The sequence below is a fragment of the Balaenoptera acutorostrata genome, chromosome 6, assembly GCF_949987535.1.
Source record: "Balaenoptera acutorostrata chromosome 6, mBalAcu1.1, whole genome shotgun sequence".
NCBI lineage: Eukaryota > Metazoa > Chordata > Mammalia > Artiodactyla > Balaenopteridae > Balaenoptera > Balaenoptera acutorostrata.
In genome coordinates this window covers 123,962,905-123,983,439 of record NC_080069.1, presented here as the reverse complement: position 1 = coordinate 123,983,439, position 20,535 = coordinate 123,962,905, and the positions used below count along the sequence as shown (strand labels likewise).

The window sequence follows — 20,535 nt, the reverse complement described above, 5'->3', positions numbered from 1 at the left end:
GTTTGTTATAGTAGAAGATTAGTTCTTTTACACCTTTCTACATTTTAATATAAACATTTAAAGTTGATAATTCCTCTTTAAGTAGTGCTTTAGCTGCACTGTACACATTTTTATTTGTTGTGGTTTTCTTCATTCCCTTTAAAATATTTTGTTTTAGTTGCGAATTCTTGTTTTATCAATGGATTATCTAGAAGTTTGTAGTTTAGTTTTCATATGTGTGGAGGTGGGGTGGTTCTAGGTATCTTAGTGTTTTGGTTTCTAATTCTGTTGTGGTCAGAGAGCGTAGTCTGTGTGGTTTCATTTCCGTCCTTCTGGATTTATCGAGGCTTGTTTTGTGGTCCACTGCATGGTCTTGCAGAGTGTTCCCGTGTGCACTTGAAAAGAGCCTGTGTGTTCTGCTGTTGTCAGTGGAGTACTTCGTAAGTGTCAGGTCAGGGTGGTTTGGGTGTGCTTGCATCGCTGGAGTCTTAGGCCCCATCAGTCACTTACCCAGAGAGGAGAGTTGAAATCTCCAGCAGTAATTTTGTCTATTTTACCTTTTGGTTGTGTCAGTTTTTGCTTTGTGTATTTTTAGTCTGTTGTTACATTTATACACATTTAGGATTTTTCTGTCCTTTTGTGGTCGTGAGATGTCTCTTTATCACAGGTGACAAACCTTGCCTCCGGCCTTGGCATGACTAGTGTGTGCACGACTTATCCCTTCCCTTCCTCTTATTTTTAACTCCTCGTTGTCTTTCTGTTTAAAGTGAGTTTCTTATGGGTACCCTGTAGGCAATGTGGGCCTTATCATTGGAGTGTTTAATTTAATTGCATTTCATGTGATTATGGAGACGTCTGGGTTTTACATCTTGTCTGCCTTCTATATCTTTTCTTTGGCTTCCTTCTTTTCTGGCTTATTTTGGATTGGGCATTTTTACTACTACATTTTATCTCCAGTATATTTTGCGGGGGCTGCTTTAGGGTTTACAAATTTCATCTTCAGGTTTTCATAGTCTGCCTTCAAATAAAGTGACACCATTTCACAAATAGGATCAGAAATGTCTTTTCCCCTTTTGGCCTTTGTGCCACTGTTGTCATTCATTTCATTATAGCCCCAGATAAGTTACTTTCACCTTCAACAGCCAGTTATCTTTTAAAGTAATTAAAAATGGTTAGCAATATTTATCCACATATTTTCCATTTTTATTGCTCTTCATTCCCTTGTATAGATAAAGAGTTCTCAAACCTTTTGGTCTCAGAACCCCTTTATACTCTTAAATACCGTGGCCCTCAAAGAATTAAAAAAAAATCTATCAATATTTACTGTATTTGAAATTAAAAACAGGAAAATTTAAAAATATGTATTAATTCACTTAAAAGTAACAGCTCATTCCATGTTAATGTAAGTGATGTGTTTTTAATGAAAAATAACTGTATTCTCAAAAATGAAACAAGTGGTGATATTTTACAGTTTTCTAAGTTTCTTTGATGTCTGGCTTACCAGAAGACAGCTGGATTCTTACCTGCCTTTGCATTTCATCTGCTACAATATGTTGTTTTTATTGATGTAAAGGAAGAAAGTCTGGTTTCATGTGGATACGTAGTTGAAGAGGGGACAGTGCTTTCATAATCTTTTCAGATAATTATGCACATCTCTTTTTGATTCTATACCAAAACTTGACTAGTGGTAGTTTCTTTTTTTTTTTTTTTTTTAAATGTTGCTGAAATTTTTTTTTTTTTTTTTTTTATGGCTGTGTTGGGTCTTCGTTTCTGTGCGAGGGCTTTCTCTAGTTGCAGCGAGCGGGGCCCACTCTTCATCGCGGTGCGCGGGCCTCTCACTGTCGCGGCCCTCTCACTGTCGCGGCCTCTCTTGTTGCGGAGCACAAGCTCCAGATGCGCAGGCTCAGTAGTTGTGGCTCACGGGCCCAGTTGCTCCGTGGCATGTGGGATCTTCCCGGACCAGGGCTCGAACCCGTGTCTCCTGCATTAGCAGGCAGATTCTCAACCGCTGCGCCACCAGGGAAGCCCCAAGTGGTAGTTAACTGAAATGTGGAATTTGAAACTGCTTACCAATTAACTTTTTTAAAAAGTTGAGATATGATTCACATGCTGTAAAGTTCACTATTTTAAAGTGTATGGTTCAGTGGTTTTTAAGATGTTCACCAGGTTGTGCAGCTGTCACCACCAGTTGCACACTTTTATCCTACCCAGAAAGAGACGCTGGTGCCTTCAGCAGTCCTTCCCTGTCAGCCCCTGGCGGCCACTCCTCTGCTTTCTGTCTCTCTGGACTTGCCCGTTCTGAACGTTTCATTTAAATGGAATCTACAGTACGTGGCCTGTTGTCTCTGACTTTATTCGTGTAGCATATTTTCACGTCTCATGCGTGTTGTAGCACTTATCAGTACCACATTCCTTTTATGGTTGAGTAATGCTCAGTCGTATAGATAGGCTGAGTTTTGTTTAGCCATTCCTCAGCTGGTGGGCATGTGTGTTTTCCACTTTTTGGCTATCGTGACTCCTGCTATGAACATTCGAGTACGAGTGTTTGTGTGGCTGTGTTTTCACTTCTCTTGGGTTTATATCTAGCGGTGGAATTGCTGGGTCGTATAGGAACTCTGTGTTTAACTCTGTGAAGAGCTGGCAGACTGTCTCCACGGCTGCTGCACCGTTTATATTCCCCCAGCCACACCAGAGGTTTCCGGTTTTCCACGTCCTTGCTAACACTCATTTTCTGTTTTTTTGATTCTAGTCATTCTGGAGGGTGTGAGATGGTATCTCATTGTGGTTTAGATTCACATTTCCCTGATAGTAATGATGGGAAACCTTTTTTCATGTGTTTATTGGCTATTCGTAGATCTTTTTTGGAGAAATGTCTATTCACATCCTTTGCCCATTTTAAAATTGGATTATTTCTCTTTTTATTGTTGCAAGGATTCTTTTATATAACCTAGATACTAGCCCAGTGAACTTTTCTTTTCTTTTTTTTTTGGCTGCGTTGGGTCTTTGTTGCTGCACGCGGGCTTTCTTTAGTTGTGGCGAGCGGGGTCTACTCTTCCTTGCAGTCCGTGGGCTGCTCATCGCGGTGGCTTCTCTTGTTGCGGAGCACGGGCTCTAGGCACACAGGCTTCAGTAGTTGTGGCACGTGGGCTCAGTAGTTGTGGCTCACGGGCTCTATAAGCGCAGGCTCAGTAGTTGTGGAACACGGGCTTAGTTGCTCCGTGGCATGTGGGCTCTTCCTGGACCAGGGCTCGAACCCGTGTCCCCTGCATTGGCAGGCAGATTCTTAACCACTGCGCCACCAGGGAAGCCCCCAGTGAACTTTTTGTACTCTGTTGTATTAAAATCTTTCTTACATTTTTCCTGGTCCTGTTACTCACGGTTCTGTGAGGTCACGCCTTGTCACTGGGAAAATTGTTTTGCTGAGTTGTGTGGATCTTCCCAGTGTTGTCACATTTCATGATATAGTATCAAAAATTACATCCATTAATATCACCACCAATCCAATCAGAAAATCCCTTCCATGTTAGGAAGGTTTACGGCAGAAACACATTTTCTAAAATTTTTAATTTCCAATATTTTATTGTGAAAAATTTTAGACATGCAGAAAAGTTGGCAGAATTATACAGAGAACACCCTGTATCCACCACCTAGATTTTACAGTGAACATTTTTTACAATACTTGCTTTATCACTTATCGATCCATCCATCCATCTATTCTAATTCATTTATTTTATTTTATCTATTTATTTTTTGGCTGCGTTGGGTCTTTGTTGCTGCACACGGGCTTTCTCTATTTGTGGCGAGTGGGAACTACTCTTCTTTGCAGTGCGCGGGCTTCTCATTGCGGTGGCTTCTCTTGTTGCGGAGTATGGACTCTAGGCACGTGGGGTTCAGTAAGTTGTGGCTTGCAGGCTCAGTAGTTGTGGCGCACAGGCTCAGTAGTTGTGACGCACGGGCTTAGTTGCTCTGCGGCATGTGGGATCTTCCCGGACCAGGGATCGAACCTGTCTCCCATGCATTGGCAGGCGGATTCTTAACCACTGTGCCACCAGGGAAGCCCTAATTCATTTATTTTAAAACTTATCTACGTTGATTTTTCTTTTGTTTTTCTCTTTTAAAAAACAATTTTTCTACGTTCTTGATTTGATGTGCATGAGTTCACTTATCTGTATTCTTGTTTAATGAGAAGACATTCAGTTCTGTGGCATTTCATCTGATTATAGCTTTGACCATGTCCCTGTTAGCATTGATGAGTGTTTTTCTCTACAGTATTACTTTATAATTGCAATTTTGATTTTATCTTTGAGTTAATAATTCCAGAAGAGGATACTTTTATTTCTGAGCAGTTATATTAATTGCTTACGAGTGTCTCATGACAGTTCTTAGCGCTATTTTGGTGGTCAGGGAATGTGCGAGCACCTGTTAGGCTTCGGGGGGTTTCAGCCAGACCATGTTATCAGCAGCGTTCGCTGATGGTGGCAGCGAACTTGGGCTGCCCGTGCACAGGGGACACTCAGCGCTGAGGCTGTCGATCCTGTCGTGAGGCGGAAAGCATCACGCGGGCGCCGTGGGGCGTGAGGGCCTTCCTTGCTCTCCGTGTCAAATCACAGGTCACAGGGAATCCATGTATTTCTGCATGTGTGTAATGGGTCTAAATATTACCTGCATCTAAGAGCCTGAGTTCAAACAAGTAAGGTGGGTTCTGGAGAGATGTACACACCACTGTTGGAAATCAATTTCAGTTGCCTTTTTAATGCATTTAATTTCTTCTACTTTAGGTAAATCTTAAAATGAGAGAGATAACAGAGAAAGAAGTTAAGTTAAAACAGCAGTTATTGGAAAGTCCAGCTCATCAAAAGGTAAAGGGTAAATTTCACTTCTCTGGAACGCACCAAGTTAACGTTGCTCCCGTTTTAAAGAACTGTGTCTGCGTGTGCTCCGTGCTTGTTCTTTGTTCTTACTCACCAAGCAGGGAGCGAGTGCCCTGGGCCCCGGCCCTGGTGGCGAGGGCGCGGTGGCCCACTGCCCTTTCTCCCAGGCAGGGGCAGCCTAGTGTTGAACTTGGGAGGGTGGGGGAGAGGTGGGAGGTGTCGGAAGCTCCAGAGGAAGGGACGTAGGGTCACCCGGGTTGAAGTCAGCATGGGGGGTTGGGGGGGGGTTGCCTGCAGCCAGAGGTCCCCTTGGAGCCCTCACGGGCTGAGTCCAGTGTGGGATTCAGGCGGTAAATGTCACATTTCCAGTGAAATGACCCACTAACGTCCTGTGTGACCTGATTATTATTATTATTATTTTTTGGCCAAGCACGTGTGTGACTGAATCCATGTTCCTCAAACGCGTGTACGACGCGGCCCGGCCTGGGCTGCGGGCCCCTGGGCTGCGGGGTGAGCGACCGTCCCCTTGCTCCCCTCTCTTACCCTGGACCCCAGGGATGCTGTCCGTGGGCACCTCACCCCGGCCACACTTCTGTGAGCCCCCCCTTCCTCAGGTGGGCATGGACGGCTCACTGAGCCCCTCCCCAAATGGCGGTTGGCACCTGTCCTTTTTGGTGCCTGGCCCGTGCGGAGTTTCCAGAGTAGTCTTTGCTCCCGCAGAGGCCAGTGTCGTAGAGGTGCCTGTGAGCTTCCCCCGCGGTCATCTGCTAGTGCAGAGGGTCCCGTGCGCTGGACAGATCTTACCTCTCAGAGGACGTCCCGCCTCTCGTGTGAACGTGGTGTGCAAGTGTGTGTCTCGTCTGTCCACACATGGACCTGCCCTGCTGACCTCCTCTCCTGCCTTCCTTCCCTTGCTTCCCGAGCAGTCTCCCTCCAAGTGGTACTGGAAGTTAGTGCCTGTAAGTGAGCTCCGCGTGTGCGCCCAGCTGCCGTCCAGTGGGCCATCCCGCCGCAACCACTTGCTTCCATTACAGATTGCTCGTGACTGTTTGTCTGAATGTCCTCCTTGGTGGTGTTGTTGCATTTCCTGCGGGGCAGTGATGGCCCGGTTCTGGGCACAGTAGACCGTAACAAGGCCCTCTGGAGCCCTAAGGTGCATTTTGTAGCCAACACCCAGACTGTGGTTTTGCCCAGTTCCTTAGGTAGACTTGCAGACAGTTTCTTCTTTGTACACATAGTTAACTTTTTTATATGATGAACTTCAAGGTCAGTGACAGGCTGTATTCTCCTTTCTAATAGGTACCAGCAGGAATGACAAATCATCCAATTTGCCGAGTTACCCTTTGGATTTGTCCTTCCTGGTGTTACGGTGCATGGTGATTTGGTCTGCAGCTCTAGCTGTGCTTCACCTGGTGACCTGTTCTGGAAGCAGAACCGGTTTGTTACACTGTTTCCCACGGAAAAGTACCTGGCGCTCCAAGTGGTGCATTTTAAAATGAAGTTTTGGAGAACAAATCTTTTTGAAGACTCCTTTATTTGCCTGATCCTTTAGTTTAATTATTTGGATTAAATGATCCTTAGAATTCCATCATAAAGGAGATACCGCGGATATAAACTCAGTGCAATCCGCGTGAGCAGTGATATAGTCTGCTTTGTAGCTGATGGATAATTTTGCTTCTCTTTGAAATATATTAATAACAAAGAGGGGGTAAACATTTTTATGCATATTTACGTATCTCTTAACTTCTCGAAAACTGAAGGCCAGAGAGAGAACTACTAAAAGCAGTTACGAGGTGTAGTGAGGACACAGTCAGAAATGCAGGTGTCCTCCAGGAAGTGGGGTTTCAGATGAGACTTGCATAAAAACGGGAAAATGTGGCCGAGAGCAGAGCGCCTGTAGGTTTCCTCCTAGCAGTTGGTCGCCACGGCTGCCTGAGCGCATGTCTGGCTCGTCGGGAGCGGGCTGAGTGCGAGCAGGCTGCTGGGGGTTTGGAGCAGGGCCCCCTCGAGGGGCGGCACCGGCTCCCCCGACCCCAGGCTTCAGCGCTTTCCCTGATGCAAACGCACAGCATCCATCCTCAGCCGCGAAACCATCTGCTTCCCTGCATGCCGTGCTCGGCCCGCGTGCTGTCTGTGTGTGTGGAGACCTGGCCCGGCGTGTGCCTCGGGCTCTGCATGCGGGAGCCCCAAGGCTGGCCCCTGGGAGCGGCAGCCCGAGAAACAAGTTAAAGCCCACGTTGAGACCAGTGTTAGTGGCGTGCGTTGCGCACGCACGGGTGGGGCGTGTTCGGTGCAGATGCCAGTGCTGACCGCCCTGCGCTGTGCACGCGCTGCGTTCTTGCTGCGGCGCCTTCCTTCGGGTTGGCTCTCCTGCACGGCCCGCGGAGATCCGTAGCGGGCGGCACGGGTGGCAGGTTTTCTCCCTCGAGCTGGCACTGTGTTCTCCTCCCCTGGAGATAGCGCGGCTGCAGGAAATGCCAGGCTCACCTGTGCCACAGGACGTGGTCCCCTGGCGGCCTGTGTGTCTGTGCTCGTGAGCGAGGCCCAGTTACAGGGGCAGTGCCCAGGGGCGGGGAGGCTCAGAGCACCATGCACGTGGTTTCCTGTGAAGGCAGAAGCACAGAAACCTTGAAAAATGCTTATTTTTTATAGCACTCAGGTTCCTGGCGCTTCCGTGCACTTACGGAGGGGCTGGTCGACGGATTAGACGGCACTTCGTCTAACCTGGTTTGGGGAATTTCGCACACTCTATGTTAATGCTGCTTTGTGCTTTTCATAATGGCCAAGGTTAATGCTGCTAATCCTGAGAAAAGTAACAGTAACGTGGGTCTTGCCAGCGTAGGGTGTTCACCGTTTAACTTGTTTCTCATCCGCTGGTGGTGCGCGGCCTCTGGCAGTGTAGACGTGTGTCCTGCTTCCTTCCCCTGGGTGTGCCCGGCCCTTTAGAGTGAGACGGCCCGGCGTCATTAGCAGCTAATTGCTGTCACCCAGTGTGGCCACGAAGCCCAGTTCCCTGGATCTTGACATACGTTCCAGGCAGAGTAGGCAGTCCAGACATTTGGGGCTTTCCCATGTGATTGCCGCTGTTCTAAACATCGTGCTGCAGGACTTCTGTTAACTCGAGATTTGGCGGCCTGCCTGTGACGTAGGCGGCAGTGACGGCACCTCGTGCGTAGTGACCCTTTCCCTTTTCTCCGCCGCAGGTGCGCTACCGCCGAGAGCACCTGTCAACGAGGCAGCCGCCCTACTTCCCGCTGCTGGAGGACCTGATGCGGGACGGCAGCCACGGGGCTGCTCTTTTGGCCGTGGTCCACTACTACTGCCCGGAGCAGATGAAGCTGGACGGTGAGTGGAGCATGTGCCTCTGGAACGGACCTGAGGCGCAGGAGGCTGTTAGGATGCTCTGATCCAGACAATGAAAACACCGGAGAGTCACCCTGAGTCCTTAGTGCCGACTGGGGCAGCGCAGAGACGGGCAGCTCTGACAATGATGTGTTTGTCTTTAGCCTGCGTTTTCTCTGGTGGAGAAATGGGACTTTGAAATATTTGGGCAACGTGTTAAATACTGGTGACTGTACTTCAGTCTCAGAACGGTTGACAGCTCGTCAGCCCTACTCCAGTTGATTTAAACATCTAGAATGTGGTTTAGGAAAATGAGTGCAGACCCATCTGTTGCCAAACCGTGAGTGACCCACGTGGGCTTGGTGTTGGCGGTACCACCGTGTCGTGTGTCTCTGAGGTGCTCACGCCTGGCCGCGGGGAGAGGTGTGGGAGGTGCCGAGAGCAGCGTGGCGCCGGGCCCCCCTCCAGGGCCGTGCGGACAGGAACCCGGGTGTAGGTTTTGCTGAGTCCTCTTCTTTCTGGGGGAGGGCGGTGTGGGGCCCACGGATGCCCCGACCGCTGGCCGCACGTGGAGCGTCTGTCAAACTCACTGCCGGCGCTGAGCTGGCGTCGGTCGTGCTTCTGATCCGAATGTGGAAGTGCTGGGTTTTGTAGTTTCTGAAGCACACGGCTGACCTTGAAAGAGAGGGGGGCTCAGGTTCCAGGAGGGGGTCTCCATCTGTGATTGAAAACCCCCAAATTGGGGCGTGGTGGCCCCGGGCCCGTCAGGCCTCTGTCCCCGGGCGGCCTGGGCCGTGTGCTGCTGAGACCTGTAACCGGGGCCCTGGGAAGGACTGGGAGGCTCCCCCGCGGCCAGGGAAGGCCCAGGAGGCTCGTCTCGGGCCGGAGGCGGAGGTCGTTGCTGAGGAAGTGAGCTGCCAGGCTGCGTCCCAGGCGAGTTTGTTCGGTCCAGGACTCGTTTGGCGGGAGTCAGAGCAGAGTGTTGCTGTGTGGGAGTGGGAGTGCGGCCGCCACCGGGCCCGCCAGACCCGCAGAGAAGGGCCCTGCCGCCGCCGGGGCCGCCAGACCCGCAGAGAAGGGCCCCGCCGCCGCCAGGGCCACCAGACCTGCAGGGAAGGGGCCCGCCGCTGCCAGGCTGGCAGGCGCCGTGGACAGACCTGGCTGAGCAAGAGCGCCTGAATGCGAGCGCAGGGTGTTGAAAATGCCAGCGTCCGGGGCGATCGAGTGCGCGGGGCTCCCTCCCCTCGGCCCTCCACCCGCTGCGTGTGTGGGTGGGCAGTCCCGGCTCGGGCTTTGTCCAGCGTGTCTCTAACCTGTCCTCTGGGGTCTCGAGACAAAAACAGCTACGAGGGACAGAGAGACTGTGCTACCGAGAAGGGAAAACCCACGGCAGGATGTGAGTGTCGAAGCTCATTGCGCCTAATAGCAGAACGTCAAAACGGGGCTTTAAAAACGACAGAACCACAGGGTGGAGGGACCAGAGCCAGACTCATGACTTAACTTGCGGGACCAGGCTGAGGAAGCAGGTGAGAGCAGAGTGAGGCCGGAGGGGACGTGAACACGCGGACGCAGGCTGGGCCCAGTGCACCAGCTCGTAGGGGTCGTGCTCTTTTAAAATGAGGAAGCCTGGAGGCCTTTACAAAAATGGGCTTGATTCAGGCCACGGAAGAAACCTCGACAGATTGCAGAGAATTGATAGTTCCTCACAACACAGTAAAACGAGAAGTCAGTAACAAACGTGCAGCGTCTTTTCTCCAAACCTTTAAAATTGATAATGCTTAGAAACCAGAGAAGATACTTCAGAATAGTTCATGGATCAAAGTAGAAATCATAGTGGAATTTTCTAGTGGCAGCTCTATAAGGGCAGGCGTTTTTATCTGTTTGTTCACTGATACATTGCAACCGTCTAAAATAGCGTCTGGGACAAATTGGCGTTTGGTCAGGTATTTGTTGAATTAAATGAATGAATGATGTACATGCCAGAACTCACAGGACGCAGCTCAGAGTGACAGGTGAAGGGAAACGTCGCCTCAGTGCGTAGTCTGGACAGTAAGGAATTTAAGAATTAATGGACCAGGTTGATCTCAGCGCATTCGAAAAGAACATAGAAATAAACCCAAAAAAGCTGAAGGAAGAAAAATAGAGAGTAGTGTTTCTCTTCTGGTCAGAAGTCAGCCCAGCACATGGAGGAGACAGGCTGAATTGCAGGTTCCGTCCTGAAGAGGACGGCCCGCCTGCGCTCTGGACAAGCTGCCTGGTGAAGGAGCGGAGTAGAGGGGTGCAGAGGTGGCCGAGCCGAGGGTCCCGGGAGCGCTCCGGAACGGGCGTGCAGGTCGTCTTTGTCGGGGTTATTCCAGCACCAGGAGCAGAGCATGGGAGGAAGGGCATAGGCTTTCTTTCCTTCTTAACGTGGGTTGAAACTCCTGTGTAAAGTCCTGGAAAACAAGAATTGAATGCCTGAGCGTGTTCTGTGCAGTCATCTGAGGCGGCACAGACCAAGATCTGTTAGAAGCCACTGCCCGTTTGTGACGGACGCCCTTGGCCTGCCGCTGGCGTGCTCTGACCCCACAGGTTCTCGACCCCGGACCGTTGCAGTCAGGGGGACGGGAGGGTGTGCCGTACGTAGCCCCAGCCCTGGCAGGGTGGCTCTGTCCACCTGCCCTGCGTGCAGTGCCAGCTCCTGGTGAGTGTTGGGACCCACAGAAGACCTGTCTGTAGTGCTGGGGAATAAACTCCACCAAAAGATGTGAGACCGTGGGAAAAATCGTGAACTCTGCTGTAGGGTGGGACTTAAACTATACTCTTAGATGCCAAAAAGCAGTATAAAAGTTGTGGTTTCCCCTGATTGTTCATGCAGTTGTTGCGAGTGCTTTCTACAGAAATTGACAAGGGAATGTAAGCATTCATGTGGAAGACTGGAGGCCAAAGGGACAAAATGGATGATTTGGATACTTTATTTTTATTTATTTTTGGCTGCGTTGGGTCTTGGTTGCTGCACGCGGGCTTTCTCTAGTTGCGGCGAGCGGGGTCTACTCTTTGTTGCGGTGCGCGGGCTTCTTATTGCGGTGGCTTCTCTTGTTGCGGAGCACGGGCTCTAGGCGCGTGGGCTTCAGTAGTTGTGGCTCGCGGGCTTCAGTAGTTGTGGCTCGCGGGCTTAGTGGCTCCGCGGCATGTGGGATCTTCCCGGACCAGCGCTCAAACCCGTGTCCCTTGCATTGGCAGGTGGATTCTTAACCACTGTGCCACCAGGGAAGTCCTGGAGACTTTATTTTGATGTGAGTTTACTTTTACAGAGAAGGTGCAGGAATTGGTGCGTACTTGTCCCCAGACTTTCCAGCCGTTACATCTTGTCACATTTGTGCTCTTTCTCCCTGAGCTAGTTGGGAATAACTGGAGAACAAATACATTCTTTTTTTTTTTTTTTAAACTTCAACAACCTTTTATTACCAAACTCACGCAGGGTTAACCCTTTAACCCACCTAACAGCAAAACAGCGTCTCCAACAGCATCTAAGATGGAGGTGCACACCTAATAAAGATTGTCTGTTAAAAAAAAAGAATAAAAAAAAATATACACACACTTGAATAAGTATTTTTTAAAAAAGCAAAATTCACCAATCTTGTAAAAAAAAAAAATCCCTAAGTGATTTCAATCCAAAAAAACCAAAATCCAGCATGGGAGTCTGTGCTGGCTCAGAAACCTCAACTCAGGATGCACCTAGGAGAAAAGCATTTCCTCTTAAAAAAGAAATCCACCTATCTCCTTCTTCCTGTTCAGCTTACACAGCTTATTCCTGGAAATACCCAGTGACTGCACGAACAGGTCCCAGTCACACTCCCCAGCCTCTGCCTGTCGCTGGAGGTTCCCACCAAGGACTGTTCCGTAGCGATTGTCACCTCGACTACAGTCAGGAAATTGACCCCTAATTTCTGAGAACTTGCAAAACGTCCTCAGGCTTCCTGGGGGCTCCGTGAAAGATCGTGGGTCAGTGTACCCTGACCGAGATGGGAATGCAGGCTGGGCGAAGGGGGCCTTTCCAAATGAAGACACCCGACACCTTCAGACCTGAAGTTTAACCTACCAGGTGCAAACTAGTAGCAGCTGGCCCTACCCAAAGAGTGCTGGTCTCCCTGCTTTACCCATAAAAGTAGTAACAAAGAGGAGGAGAGTCCAGAGTGTTTGACCTCATGTCCCTGCCAGGAACTTGGAGCCATGGGCGGTGTACTTCAGGCCGAGGTCGCAGGGGGGCTTTGCCATTTCTGGCCGCTCCTGGCAGCCTGGCTCATGGCGGCTCCGTGGACACTGTGTTCCCTTGTGCAGGGTGCTTAAGAATTACCAGGGAGGGGACTTCCCTGGTGGCACAGTGGTTAAGACTCCACGCTGCCAATGCAGGGGGCCCGGATTCGATCCCTGGTCAGGGAACTAGATCCCACATGCATAGCACAACCAAGAGTTCGCATGCCACAACTAAAGAGCTGGCGAGCTGCAACTAAGGAGCCCGTCAGCCGCAACTAAGGAACACACGTGCCGCAACTAAGGAGCTCGTCTGCTGCAACTAAGACCCAGCACAACCAAATAAATAGATAAAATAAGCATTAAAAAAAAAAAAAGAATTACCAGGGAAATTATGTTTTCAATTTGACTTTGTCACTGACGGATACTTGGATAGCAACTTCTAGAAAACTGCTCAGAGCACCTCCCCCGGGGTCACGGCCACAGATCCTTCCAGTTGACGGGCCCTTCGCTGGCCTTGGGCAGCAGCGCGTTGATTTTAGAGAACTGTCTGCACCCAAGGAGCCCTGTGTGCACCGACAGCGGGGAGGGATGCGCGGTCTGTGGCACTGCCTTTCTCCTGAACGTAGGAGCCCCAGAGCCGGAGACAAGGCCTCTCGCGGTTGGATTGAGCCAGGACGCAGCCACGCCGGTGAGGTGCTCCCAGCCTGTTTGAGAACTGGCCTGATATGCTGGGCGGTGAGGGCAGCGGTGAGCTGGAGAGCACCTCGCTGGCCCGTCTAGTAAACCTCCGTGACCAGGATGAACAAAACCATCGTTTTTGTTTTGTTTGTGCAGACAGCTCTTTATAAGTGTTTTCCAGACTGCGTGGGGCTGGGCCAGGTCTCTGAACACTGAAGCGGAACCCGTGAGCTTGATGGGGTCCACGCTGTGGATCTTGTCCCAGGGTGGCGGCCTTCACATGTCTCATGTCACACGTTTGGGTCCGTGTGAAGACTTGGTGTGGGGCTTGGTGTGGTCTTCTTTCTTTCTTTTTTGTTTTTTATATTTATTTATCATCATTTATTTATTTATTTTTATTTGGTTGTGCCGGCTCTTGGTTGCGGCAGGCGGGCTCCTTAGTTGTGGCCTGTGAATTCTTAGTTGCGGCATGCATGTGGGATCTAGCTCCCTGACCAGGGATTGAACCTGGGCCCCGGCATTGGGACCGTGGAGTCCTAACCACTGCGCCACCAGGGAAGTCCCTGGTGTTGTTTTCTTCTGTGCAATCCAGGCTCTGGCCCAGCATCACCACCCTGTTGAGGGTCACATCTCTGCTTCCCTGTACTTGGAGCTGAGTCCCAGCCTTTCTCAGCCCTTCTTGCCCTTGACGTTTTCCAGGCATGCAGGTCGCTTAGTTGGTTGACTGTCCCTTGTCTGGCTTTGCCCGGCGTTCCCTCCTGGTGGCCTTCAGGGCCTGGGTTTCCAGCAGGAATGATGCCGCAGGGATGGTCCCTGGGTTCAGGTGGCGTGCGCTGGCTTCCTCCACTCTGAGGTCACTGCTCTTTGCTTTATGACCGACTAGTGATTGGGGAGTGGCTTTGGTCTCTCGTCGCGCTTTCACCCCAGCATTGTCATCTGTCGGGAGTTTGTAGCTCTGCTTCTTGTTCTCTGGTGGGTTAGCACTCCTGTGCAGGGGGCTGCTCTCCTCTCCTCTCTCGTTATTTATCCACGCGGTGATTTGTATCAAGATGGCCTCGTGGATTCTTACTTTACTCAACGGATTATGATCCATGACATTCATTGTTCTCTTGCTTTGTCCCAGATTTCAGACAAGTTGTGATTTTGAAGAAGAGGAGCATGGGGTGCTTGCTCTGCAAAGACCAAGTTTTGTTTAACTTTACATCCGCTAAATGCAGGGCAGCCGTGCAGAGAGGTCCGAACGGTGACTCTCTGTGGGACCCCAGTGCCTGGGGTGGCCCGCAGCTTGTAGGGCAAGGAGGACTGGCCAGCACAGAATGTGGGGCAAAGCGCCATCTGTAGGGGGGAAATGCAGTGAGACTGCACCCCACATGAGCCAGACACTCTTCCTTGGATGAAAGACATAAACCGGAAAAGCAGAATTTAAAAACTTTGAAAAGAAAATAAAGGAAAATATTTTTATGACATTGGTGTTGGGATGGATTATTTAAATTACAAAATAGCCAAGTAATAGAAAAGATTCCTGTATTTAACCATATTAAAATTCACTGTGGTGACAGAGGAACATCATAGACAAAATTAAGTGATAAAAGCTGTACCCATGAAAAAGTATTTGCAACAAATATAAATTGACAAAGGATTGTCACACAGTTGTTTTGTAACCGTAATACAAAAAGAATTCCTACAAATCAGTAGGAAAAAGATGAACAACCCAGAGGCAAAACAAGAACAGCTTTTTCACAGAAGAGGAGGTCGGGGCGAGCCCACAGCAGTGGCGGGTGCACCATTGCAGGAAGGCAGAGCAGGCCCAGCGGGGTGGCACAGGTGAGAGGCCCGATGGTACGGGTGGGGTGGGATGTGGCCAGGCGATGGTCAGGTGTGGACAGCGCAGTTTGTGGCCCCTTCTGGGAGGGTGCTGGTGCAGAGAGCATGCAAGTTTGGTTTTTCGGGCATTTTATGTGATAGTGAAAATTGTGGAATCCTAAATAGCTGTTAAAATGAGTGACTGAAATCTGCCCACGGCAGTGTAGAACTATTTGGAAACGTAATTCCGAGTTTGGGGAAAATAACAGGCTGCAACATGATCGGCAGTTTGTTGTCATGAATGTAAATTGAAGACAGCCAGGTCAGCAGTGCACTGTTCATATGATTTATGGGCAGAGACCATATGTGGTAAAGACACCCGCACGAGACAGGTCACGGGGCTTGAGGAGGGTGGTTGCCTTGTGGGGAGGCGGGCTTCTGCACTGTGATGCTTTGTTACTGGAAGAAAACGAGATCTGCATCAGAGAAGGCAGGATGTTAATATCCGTGCCATCTGGGTAGAGAGCACGTGGGAGCCTCTTCTTTCCATTTGTAATATTTCATAATCTGAATTGTAAAAAAGAAACATTTCTTAGCAATATAAATGTGCACAGTTACTCAGCTTATAGAAGTTTTCTCTTGAGAATTCGTAGTGCTAGGGCATCGCCGCATAGGACAGAATTCATACGTAGATCCCGGATGCTGTGAATCCCATGTGTGCATGAGATTTCTAAATCATTAAAAATGATTTCTTCTTAGGAGTAAAGTTATTTTAAAATAAGTTATGTTTCTCAGTCCTGTTTATTTATTTAGAGGCAAAGTTAAGTCATCAGTACAGCTACCTCCGATTCAGTCTTGAGTGGTATCTAGGTGTTCTAGAGGTTCCTGCCTGAGGGCGGGCCCACCTCCCCCCACGGAGCCTGCTTAGTACCCAGTGTGGGTGTCTGCGCTGGAATTTTCTGGGTGAGGGGCTGGCATCCTGCAGAGCAGCGTAAAATGGACAGTTGTCCTGCTACAGGTGCAGACAGGCAGCAGAGGAGGACTTGGGCTCTGCACAGCGCCTGAGTTGTGTGATTAGCAGTTTCTGTGCTTCTCTGTGGATAAGCCTGACGTTTCCTGTTGTATGCTCCCCTCCCCCAACCGCGGAGATAACCTCACTCGAAGGATGGGGGAAAGGAACTTGGTTAAACGTTAAGTGGCCTTATGCCGCCAGGTCCTTTATAAACTGGAAGGTGATTGTTACTATTCCTATTGGAGGCCCAGTCTTAAAAGTTCAGGTAATGATTGTATACTTTTCAGATGTTAACAATTAAATTCAGGTCCTGGAGATTTCTCCTGTCTTTTTTTTGAGTGTTTTCTTTCTATAACATTATTTATAATACTTGTTGTGATGTTTAAATCTGTTAATGTTATTACCTTTTTAAATGTTACCTCTACCTTTATTTAAATTGTTTTTCAGCTGAAAATTGCATGTATATGTACACACACAGACACAAATATATGTGCACACACACACTTATGAAGCAGAATATCTTTCTAATAAATTGTAGTTTTCTTTTTATCTATTAGATATATGCTTGAAAGAGGTAACGTCGATGGCGGACAGTCTGTATAATATTCGGCTTCTGAGAGAATTCTCAAATGAATATCTTAACAAGTGCTTTTATCTCACTCTAGAAGATATGCTGTATGCTCCCTTAGTGTTGAAGGTAATAATGAATTATTAAAAACACATTTTTAAAACGCTGTGTGAATAAGCTCCTCACTGTGTCCTTGATTTCTTGTTTTCCTTTTAGCCAAACGTTATGGTTTTTATTGCCGAGCTCTTCTGGTGGTTTGAGAATGTCAAACCAGACTTTGTTCAGCCCAGGGATGTTCAGGAGCTGAAAGATGGTGAGTGACAAGCTTTCCGTAAGTGGCAGCTGTTTCCTCTGAGGGAGTCGTGGCCCAGCACTCAGAAGGTGTACTAAACCGGTTCCTGGTTTTTGTACGACAGTGGTGTTTAAGTGGTTTCTTTTGGGAGGACAGGGTGCTGTCACAGTCTGGGCCCCTGTCTGGTGCGCCGTGGTGGTCGCGCACAGAGCTCCTCCAGACGGTGAGCTCGGGGTCCGTCCTGGCCCCGCGGCGTCAGAATCCAAGGGCGAGCAGGAGACGTTGGAGAGAAGGTTCCAGGTGATTCTGACGAACTTCTGGCAGGAAGTGCTCTAGTCTGTGATGCCAGTCCTCACCCTCCACAGCTCTGACTTTTTTGCCCCTAAAACAAGGCAGAAAAAAATCTGTTTTACCACAGAGTAAAATGATCTGCCAGCCTTGAGAATCTACAAAACTTTAAGAAGATGATATGGGAGAATGTTTTCATGTCCTTGTGATTTCTTACAAAGAATATAAAAATTTTAGCCACAGAGGAAAAGACTGATAATTGGCCACATTAAAATGTAGACCTTTTTTTCATTAAAAGATGACGAAAAGAGTAAAAAAAAAAAAAAAAAAAAAAAAAAAAAGGAAATCAAGTAGCTACCAGGGGTAGAAGATCCTTGTCGTATACCTACAGCAGATACAGTGTCCAGAACATATCCAAAGACGAAAAAGACAAACCAATAAAAAAAAGAGCAAAAGACTTGAACAGGTGCTTCGTGAAAGCAGGACTCTGGGTGCCTAATAACATTATGAAAAGGTGCTCAGCCTCATCAGGGATTAAACCAGAAGGTGACACACAGATACACCCCCGCCTTGCCGGCAGAGCAGACGCCCAGACAGGGCCAGGGCTCGGGGCGGTGGCCAGGGTGTGCGCCCCTGCCCCTGAGGACCTCGGCGGCTCCCCCGGGCGGTGCGCGGTCCGGCTCCTGCTGCCGGCACTGTCCCTGGCACCGCCTTGGGCCGGCGTTCTGGGGAGCAGCCTCAGAGATGGGGTTCCTCTTCAGACTGGAGCTTCGGGCTGGGCCTGATCTCCTCCCCTGACCCCACGGGGGCCTGAGCCGAAGTGGCCACTGAGGTGGTCAGTCACATGCTGGGCTCAGAGGACCGGGTCTCTGCGGCTGAGCAGCCGCCTCCTTGAGGGTTTGGCCGGCAGGGCGGCGTGGCGGCCCCCCTCGCAGGGCCCCGGCGACGAGGCCGCTTGTTAGTCGCCCGGATGCTGCATGCAGTCTCAGTGCTCGCTCTTCCGCTGTGTCGGCTCTTTTGATCTTAGTACTCACGTTGGTATAATGTTTATCATATTCATTGCAGAATACACTTGTTGACCTTGAAACCATTTTATTTTTTTGGAGAAGTTCTGGTTTCAGGTAAAAGTTGGGTTTTTAGTGCTTATAAAAATGGATTTTTTTTTAGAGTCTTCTTGCTAACGTTGTAACTGTAAATAATATATTTCTATAAAATTGTTTCTGCAGCTAAATCAGTATCGCACCCCAGAAGCACTCGGCCTCCTGTTCCCATCTCCAACGCCACCAAGCGCAGCTTCCTGGGCAGCCCCGTGGCGGCGAGCACAGCCGATTCGCAGCCCCCCACCCAGCTGCACCACCTGCACCTCGAAGAGCCTGAGCTCCTGTAAGTCTGTCTGCTCTCGGGACCGAGCCGCCATCCTGCCTCCCTTTTCCTGCTGGTTTACAGTTCCCGTGGGAATGACCTTTTCTCAGGGGTGATGGCAAGCCTGTGCAGAGTAGGTAGTGAGAGGGCCCCCTCTGGCCCCTGCTGCCCTGGAGGCGAGCAGGGTAGCCTGAATGAGAACTTGAATTTACTGTGAAAAGTTGAAACCTGTTGTATTACAGGCCATAACCAGAGGTCAGTATGTCCCTTAGCTGCAGTTTGGATGTTTATCCCAAGTTTGAAGTTCTTGGCACATTTTTGGTTCATTTTTTTTTTTTTTTTTTTTTTTAAATCATTCAGGGCCACTTTGGACAGAGGCTCTGATTCTTTAAAATTTTTTTTTTTTAATTTTACTTATTTATTTATAGCTGTGTTGGGTCTTCGTTTCTGTGTGAGGGCTTTCTCTAGTTGTGGCAAGTGGGGGCTACTCTTCATCGCAGTGCGCGGGCCTCTCACTATCGTGGCCTCTCTTGTTGCGGAGCACAGGCTCCAGACGCGCAGGCTCAGTGATTGTGGCTCACGGGCCCAGTTGCTCCGCGGCATGTGGGATCTTCCCAGACCAGGGCTCGAACCCGTGTCCCCTGCATTGGCAGGCAGACTCTCAACCACTGCGCCACCAGGAAGCCCGGTTCATTTTTATAATAATTAATTTTCCCAAGGAATCTGTGAACTTCTTACAGGTTGGTGTGAATTCATGATGGTCTCCGTAGCTTCTTACACATTTGTTTTTGAACTTGAAGATTGGTGAGGTAGTGATTTTTCTCTCCCATCCTTTCTCTGTTTAGGGGGAAAGGGCCCTCTGCCTTTAGCCCATCGCATCCGTTGTTGCCACTGAGACAGAAACAGCAAAAGACAGTGCAGGGAGAGGACCCCCCTGGTAAGAAGCGCCGTCTCCCCTTGGCCTGCGGTTTCTCATCCCTCTCACTGGAGTTCATTAATATCGTGGCTCTCAAAATAAATAGACTCATCATGATGTAGTAATGTTAGTTGAGAAGACTGTGGCAGAATTTGTTTTGGTTTTTATTGATGTACCTTAGAATTTATAGTCTTTACAGTGAAAATATTCGTGAGACGTAAGGAATCACAGGGGGCACACAGAAAATTACCGTTGTCTTGCGGCAAGAGCTTATACATTGACATCCACTCATTATCTCAATGGGCGTTGACATCATTTAATTGATATCGATGTGTAATTAACACTGATTATTTTCATGACCGTGATCACTGTTGAATTACACACTGCCTATTATCGAAACTGTTAAAAATTGTATTGTGATTATTTGCTTTCCTTAGCAGTTTTGGTGTACTGAGTTATGGTGCATTTCCTTGAGAAATGGTTATTATAGTGAAAGAATTTCAAATGATATAAAATCATTTACTTAATGCTGAACATAAACTGTTTTCTCCAAACTGCAGACCAGCGACACCGATCTAATTCCTTAACCCGAGTCGACGGTCAGCCCCGAGGAGCATCAGTAGCATGGACAGAAAAAAAAAACAGGTGACGTGTCTGCACGTCAAATACATTTCTCCTTGAAGTGTTCGTTAGTCTCAGAGCAGTGCCCCAGATGTGGTGCAGGGACCCCTGGGGCCCACGGTGTCCCTTGGAGGCAGAATTATATCCGTAACAACGCTGGGATGTCACTGCTTTTCCCATTCTGAGGGCCTCGCGAAGTGTGGGATCACAGCAGGTTGAATCAGATCAGACGCAAGAATCCAACCAGATGTCAGGTCTGCAAAAATGTGAATGATACCACTCTTTACACTCTGCACTTGTCTGTTTGAGAAAATATGGCCACTGCTCATGTGATAGATTTCTCACTGGAAGTTTTAATCATTTTAAAAACATCTTAGCTTGAATTTCTAAAGTGATAAATATTGATGAATAAATAAAAACTCTTTGGGATCCTTAGCATCTTTAAGGGGAGCTGGGCCAGGGTGTCTGAGAATTGCTGAACTGAAAGGCTCTCTGGTTTTCTTTTGCCCAGGAGAGGGTTTCTTTAAGTCTCCTGTGTGTAAGATTTGGATTCTCTCTTCGTAACTC

The 20,535-nt window shown here is 48.9% G+C and overlaps 2 protein-coding genes across 7 annotated transcripts in view; one reads left to right on the top strand and one right to left on the bottom strand.

Annotated features, from left to right (window-relative positions):
* The window catches only part of CAMSAP1 (calmodulin regulated spectrin associated protein 1), a 57,466-nt gene that overhangs the window by 25,251 nt on the left and 11,680 nt on the right, over positions 1–20,535 (top strand). For 3 of the 6 annotated variants that reach the window (XM_057548279.1, XM_057548278.1, XM_057548282.1), the window contains 8 exons: positions 4,758–4,838; positions 5,777–5,809; positions 8,054–8,195; positions 16,479–16,618; positions 16,706–16,802; positions 18,296–18,452; positions 19,277–19,368; positions 19,908–19,992. In XM_057548279.1, coding sequence (XP_057404262.1) covers positions 4,758–4,838; positions 5,777–5,809; positions 8,054–8,195; positions 16,479–16,618; positions 16,706–16,802; positions 18,296–18,452; positions 19,277–19,368; positions 19,908–19,992 — 827 coding nt within the window. The remainder of the gene's footprint in view (positions 1–4,757; positions 4,839–5,776; positions 5,810–8,053; positions 8,196–16,478; positions 16,619–16,705; positions 16,803–18,295; positions 18,453–19,276; positions 19,369–19,907; positions 19,993–20,535) is intronic. The other 3 variants (XM_057548281.1, XM_057548280.1, XM_057548283.1) reach the window with 1 other exon arrangement.
* Positions 12,900–14,441, bottom strand: UNG (uracil DNA glycosylase). Its single transcript, XM_057548267.1, is given in 5 exon segments — positions 12,900–13,029; positions 13,031–13,070; positions 13,073–13,250; positions 13,252–13,433; positions 14,309–14,441. Coding segments are annotated over 5 exon segments (663 nt in total).